Source organism: Henckelia pumila, chromosome 3 (genome assembly GCF_033568475.1).
Source record: "Henckelia pumila isolate YLH828 chromosome 3, ASM3356847v2, whole genome shotgun sequence".
NCBI classification, from domain to species: Eukaryota; Viridiplantae; Streptophyta; class Magnoliopsida; order Lamiales; family Gesneriaceae; genus Henckelia; species Henckelia pumila.
The window spans coordinates 102,349,400-102,356,573 of NC_133122.1; the positions used below are offsets into that span (position 1 = coordinate 102,349,400).

The following is a 7,174-nucleotide window of genomic DNA, read 5'->3' on the forward strand; positions in this document are numbered from 1 at the left end:
CCGAGGTGAATGCGCAGCAAGTATACCGTATACCATGCGGTGAAGGCCAAAGACATTAATCTTAAAGAGTTTGGAGACATCATCAACCAGTGTAGGAATATGTTAGCGGTTCACTTTGTCCGTAGACAAGCAAATGAGATTGTCCATGTGTTAGTTACACTCTCGTTTTTATGCTAGTTTTTTTGTTTGGCTGGAGACCTACATTTATTGGTAATCTTATGGATTTGTGCTCTTACACCTCTAATTCTCGATGAATGAAAAGTTGTTTGCAATTGAAAAAAAGGGTTTACGACTCCAATCACCCTAATGTGTAGACTTCTAATAAAAGCTTTGACACTATTAATTAACCCCATCTAAATATATGATATCTATGCCTGATATCATTAAATCACATTAAACAACCAGACAAGCTATACCATGGAAATGAATGCAAAAATATACGTGGACTTACTGAGACTTCCTCAAAGATCGATTTTCTTTTGCACCAATCGATAAGACTGAATTCGCAGGAATTGGATGCTTATTATCTGAGTCTATATAGGTCCCGGGTTATGGAGAAAGTTTTTATATGACCTAGCATATTATAAGGCACCGTTCTGTTCACCATATTACTAATATATGTATAACTCATCCCATCACATCTCACGTTCTTTCATCATATTATTTATCCATATATTAACTATTTATTTTACATCAATCAAATCATTAATTACTTATCTCACATCAATCAAATCATTGAATTCAAATTACTATATTATCCCTTAAAATAATATAATTTTTATTTTATTTATTATTAAAATAACAAAATAATCATTTAACATTTTTATTTAAAATTTAATCAATCAAATCAAATAAACCATAATCCATCAATCAAATCCAATACTATTTTAACAATCATTTCTTATTTATTTTTTATTACATTATACTACTTTATCTATATATTACTTATATCATACCACAAACTAAACCGTAACTAATAATAAATGCACGCCCAATTTAAGAACAATACTCGATAAAAGTTTTTGCTGGAACATAAAAGAGATGGCGAGAACCAAGAAATTTAGAGTACCAATACCCCAATGTAGATAGATAAAGTCAGTCCAAACCTTGGAGAAAAATACCCAAAAAAAGCATCTTTTATCCAGCTAACCAAAAAACTTAGTAATCAAAAGTAATGAAACCCAAAAATACAATCAATAAGAGCTTAGATTCCGTTGGTGAGGGAATTTAGTCGACTTCCTCGATCTTCGGGCCTGGACCACTGCTACCAGCAGGAGCAGGGCCATCGTCATCCAAAGGTGCTTCTCCACCAGCACCCTGGTACATCTTAGCAATGATCGGGTTGCAAATGCTCTCAAGCTCCTTCATCTTGTCCTCAAACTCATCAGCCTCTGCGAGCTGGTTGTTGTCGAGCCACTGGATGGACGACTCTATGGCATCCTCAATTTTCTTTTTGTCAGCAGCAGGTAGCTTTGAGGCAATTTTATCATCCTTGATAGTGTTCCTCATGTTATAGGCATAGTTCTCCAATGCATTCTTGGCTTCCACCTTCTTCTTGTGTTCCTCATCTTCAGATTTATACTTCTCAGCTTCCTGAACCATCTTCTCGATTTCATCCTTTGACAGCCTCCCCTTGTCATTTGTGATGGTAATCTTGTTCTTCTGACCAGTGGTCTTATCCTCCGCAGACACATTCAGGATACCATTGGCATCAATGTCGAAACAAACGGTAATTTGAGGAACTCCCCTGGGTGCAGGAGGGATGCCAGAAAGCTCAAATTTCCCAAGCAAGTTATTGTCCCTTGTCCTTGTTCTCTCTCCTTCGAAGACCTGAATCAAGACACCAGGCTGGTTGTCCGAGTAGGTAGAAAAGACCTGCTCTTTCTTGGTGGGGATGGTTGTATTCCTTGGAATCAAAACAGTCATCACACCGCCAGCAGTTTCAAGACCAAGGGAGAGAGGAGTGACATCCAGAAGCAAAAGATCCTGCACCTTCTCGTTACCCTCACCACTCAAGATGGCAGCTTGAACAGCAGCACCATAAGCAACTGCCTCATCGGGATTGATACTCTTGCAAAGCTCTTTTCCATTGAAAAAGTCCTGCAACAATTGCTGGACCTTGGGAATCCTAGTCGAACCGCCGACGAGTACAACATCATGGATAGTGCTCTTATCCATTTTAGCATCTCTCAGACACTTCTCAACAGGTTCCATACATTTTCTGAACAAGTCCATGTTGAGTTCCTCGAATCTGGCACGGGTAATTGTGGAGTAGAAATCAATACCCTCATAGAGGGAGTCAATCTCAATAGTGGTTTGGGCAGTAGATGAAAGGGTTCTTTTCGCTCTCTCACAAGCAGTCCTCAATCTCCTCAACGCTCTTGGGTTACCACTGATGTCTTTCTTGTTCTTCCTCTTAAACTCCTGGACAAAGTGATTCACCATTCTGTTGTCAAAGTCTTCACCTCCAAGGTGAGTATCACCAGCAGTGGCCTTCACCTCAAAGATACCCTCCTCAATGGTCAGTAGAGAAACATCGAACGTCCCACCTCCAAGGTCAAATATCAAGACATTTTTCTCACCGATACTGGTAGCCTTCTTGTCAAGACCATAAGCAATAGCAGCAGCTGTAGGCTCATTGATTATACGCAATACATTGATACCAGCAATAACACCAGCATCTTTGGTTGCCTGACGCTGAGAGTCATTGAAGTACGCGGGAACAGTGACCACAGCATTCTTAACAGTCGAACCAAGGTATGCCTCAGCAATTTCCCTCATCTTAATCAAAACCATGGAAGATATCTCTTCAGCTGCAAATTGCTTGTCTTCACCTTTGTAGTTGACTACAATCATGGGCTTGTCACCTGGTCCAGGAATGAGCTTGAAAGGCCACAACTTGATGTCACTTTGCACAGAGGCATCAGAAAATCTACGGCCAATCAACCTCTTAGCATCTGTCAAAAGATGAAGAAGAAATAAATACAACATCATAATAAAAATAAAAGGATACGAAAATTGCATCATCAATAACTAGCTTTAGTCAGAGCTGCGCGCAATTAATGGCACAAATGATCGTGACGATACAAAAGTTTCCAAAAGACATGACTGGGCCTGCAGAAGTGGTACTCATGGCCGTTGAATGCAAGATCATAGTTCATACAAAGAAAAACAAATATCAAACAGTAGGAAATGGGGTGATCACTCCCAAAATCGTGTGGGCAACAAAATCGAACTAGAACATACATAAATAAAGATCAGAAACTAACATGCTCTGCGCATTCACTCATACATGACATAAGCTTATACCGACTTGAAATTTAGCTACATAAAGGTTCATCAGAACTTGTAATAATTTTATACATCGACAGATTAGATCTTCAGTGAATAACATATAAAACAAAGTTCGAAATATCAACAGGATTTCAAGTCTAAATCCATAACTCATAACTAGTCCTTCCAACATTCCCATAAACCTATTATAGAAATTTTTTTCCCTTGTAAACAAATATGCATCAATCACCGATTCAGCAAGAACAGGCGAAATCAAACAGCATCGGAAAAAACAATTCATACTGAGTAAACCAAAGTATACAATTCAAACACATACCGACCTATACATGCTAAACAAATTTGAAATTAAGCATGCTCGGGCCGAAGACATAAAAAACTTCCAGCAAAATCAACATCGTAACAAGATCAACTAAACCATAATCCAAAACACAGATCTACGAGAGCAGTCAAATCAATACGATTCCACCAAAAAAACGAATCGAAAATTACATCTAAAGGATACAGATCTTACCAAAAACAGTGTTAATCGGATTCATGGCGACCTGGTTCTTCGCTGCATCACCGATGAGCCGCTCGGTGTCAGTGAAACCGACATAGGACGGCGTCGTCCTGTTGCCCTGGTCGTTGGCGATAATTTCAACACGATCGTGCTGCCAAACGCCAACGCATGAATAGGTGGTGCCGAGATCTATTCCGATTGCTGGACCCTCGCTCTTTCCCGCCATTGTAGATCCAAGCCGGCGATAAAAAAAAATGTCAACTAATTTAAAGAGTAACGAAAAATTGAAAAAGAATCGTACCACGGAGATGAGATAAAAAAAAATGTGGAGAAGAGGGAGTATTTATGGGGACTCCAGCTTCCAGATTGTTCCAAAACCCTAATTGAATAATGGGCAGTTGAATTGGTCTTGGTGGGCTTCGGCCCGTTTAAATTATTCTAGAAACCCAATAATTATTTTGTTGATGCATAGAACATTTTATTTTACTTTAGGAAATAAAATAAAATTTGATATGACATCAAAGACGGGGTTGAGTCGATGCCGCCAAAAATTGGCCACATACAAAATCATGTGGGTCTCACATCAAATTATGTCAAGCCCACATGATTTGGGTCAATGAAAGCTTGCCACGCTGCACACAGGGTAGTACCTTGTGTGCAACATCGACTCCACCCCAAGATAGTTGTTATAGAAGTTGTAAAAAAAGGGCTTTTGGATACCAAATTGGAAACAACAAAAGATGAAAATCTGAATCGATTTTTTGATTTCCTCGAATTTAGATATCAATAAATTAATTAATTAATTAATTTTAATTTAAACAAAGGAATCGATCCGGAGATGATATGAAAAATAAATTTTACCATTTTGAATGACATTGAACATATTCACAAACTAAAAGGCAAAATAACTAAAACAAAGTTTTTTTATATTAAAACAAAGTCTAATTAGCACCCTAGAAATTCATCGAAATGCTATTGGAAACTAAATGCGTGAAATTGAAACTAAAAAGGTTGTTGAAATTTGCCAATTTGGGAAATATTTGCCGAGAAGTTTGTAGTAGTTTTGTAGAAACCCGACTCAAATCACCTATTAATTAACTTATTAAGCATGCAATTAAAAAAAATTCTAAAACAATTATCAAACAGCGGAATGAAACGAGTTAACAATCCGAACTGACATTATACAACTGGTGATTAAAAACCCAAAGTAGAACTAGTTTTATACAACCAAATCGAAATTAGTATAAAAAACCACTGAAACAAACCCTGCAATAGAAAACACACAATACTTTAGCCACTGGTCTGCTCTCAACCCTGCCTCGAACCATTAGTTTCGTCCAAACTAAGCCATGTCCCGTCGATTGGGATGTCCAAAAAAACACAATAACAAGAACGTGAGCGAACTACATAGAATTGATGTCAGGATACCGAGTTTTAGCATCTATTGCGGGATCAGCGAGGGAATTTGAGGTTCGATTTCACTATTAGTTGATAAGCTTATTTGCCATTTATTGAATTTTTCAGAAAAAAATGCTATTAAGCGAGCGTGGTAAGGCTCTTGTTGTAGCGTTATGAGGTGGAAAGTATAGATGTAGCACCTAAAATTCAATTTACTATATCGTACGCATTAAATTAAATAAATATTATGATTATTATTTTTAAGCTTAATAGATTTAAAATTCTTTATCATAATTATTTGTTAATAAAATTCTAGTTATTTATTCAAATGATTTTTATTGTTCTAAATACTTAATTAATGATTTTAATTGTTTAATATTAATTGTAAAATGATTTTTATTGTGCAACTTAATTGTTTTAAATATTTTAAATGTTTAAACTTGCTTAACTAAATAATTTTAATTGTTTAGTTTATTAATTTAAATTATTTCAATTGTCCCCCTTATCTTAAAATTATTTAAGTTAATTGGTTAGTTATTTAAATGATTTTAACTGACTAGCTTATTTATTTAAATATTTTTTATTGTCCAACTTATTTATTTTAAATAATTTAAGTTTTGTTGTTAGTTATTTTAAATAATTTTAAATGTCTAGATTATTTATTTAAATTCTTTTGAATGTGAAAGAGTGGGTGCCCGGTGAGCCAACTTGTGGCTAAGGGCTTTTATGACTCTATATATAAAAAATCTTTTGTTTAATATAATTTACACTTTTATAATGGCATTTACTTTATCTTTTATCATATTATTATGTTGTGACATACTATAAGATGTTTAGATGAAGACCTTGAATATACTATAGTGTATGTAAGATGTGGTGGCACATGGGGATGGCTATCATGAAACACATCTTATAGTCACTGTATATTCTAAACAGTTCCTAGTCGATTGAGCCATCCGTTAATAAGGATAAGGATCGCTCGAGATTGAGACTAGCATTTGCGATGCCGAGTACCACGTTTCATTGGTATGGATCATAGAGATGTTCAAAGCATGCAAATGGATATTCATACGATGAATGATCGAACTACCCTATCCGGACTTTCCAAGTGGTTATCACTTATCGAGTGGATAAAGTCCGCGGTTTTGGTTGTACACCATTAGTCCTTACTACTTGAAACATCATTGAGACTCTATATGCTAGTACTGTACTTTGACTCGTTTACCGACTCTATTGGGGTCATCAGGTGTCGGGATTGGGTACAGTTACGACACATATAGGAGTCGATGCTTTGTTGTCAAGGATTCACCACATACTTGCTAGTGTGGATATTCTATGCAATCTGAGGAGATATTAGTGTGACGAATCTCTGGCCAGAGTACATGATGCGTTTTAAGAAATGGTTTCTTAGTAGCACATGCGATGTCACTATTTGATCTTCAAGATGCATTGCATAGTTATCGAATCTCGAACGACTCTCGATTTACCAATGGTTGTTGATTCGATCGGGATATATGGATGAAGGGACCGTACTGTACGCTAACCAAAATCTATTGGTTCTTGCAGGCACTATCAGTGATACCTAGGGAATCATGGGGCGATGTTGCTAGGCGCTCTTACCATGATTCGATGGGCAAGTCGGAAATTGTTGTTTCGAGTCACAAGGAGTTGTGAGCCCGGCTAGTTGTATCCCTGAACCATTGAGGGTCACACAAGTAATGGATTTTTAATTCCCGTTGAGATAATTAAATTTAAAGAGTTAAATTTAGTGAATAAAGAAGTGGGACTTCTTATATCAGAGTAGAAGAGTAAGATTTCCTAAAATGACATAGAGATGGGCATTTTTGGAAATCACTGAATTCGGATTTAGAAAATTTATCTTGACTTTAAAAGATGCAGAAATGGTTTCTGTGCACATTGGTGAAATTGGTTTATCAATCAGAGTCACGATGAATTTTATATTAATTTATGAATATGCAGGCT

The 7,174-nt window shown here is 36.5% G+C and overlaps 1 protein-coding gene across 1 annotated transcript; it reads right to left on the bottom strand.

Annotated features, from left to right (window-relative positions):
- Window positions 1-974: 974 nt before the first annotated feature.
- Window positions 975-4,106, bottom strand: LOC140886890 (heat shock cognate 70 kDa protein 2). Its single transcript, XM_073293798.1, has 2 exons — window positions 3,806-4,106; window positions 975-2,957 (listed from the first exon to the last, which is right to left on the bottom strand). Exons 1-2 carry the CDS (start codon window positions 4,017-4,019, stop codon window positions 1,228-1,230), a joined length of 1,944 nt encoding a protein of 647 aa, XP_073149899.1. The 5' UTR covers window positions 4,020-4,106; the 3' UTR covers window positions 975-1,227.
- Between the last annotated feature and the right edge of the window lie 3,068 nt (window positions 4,107-7,174).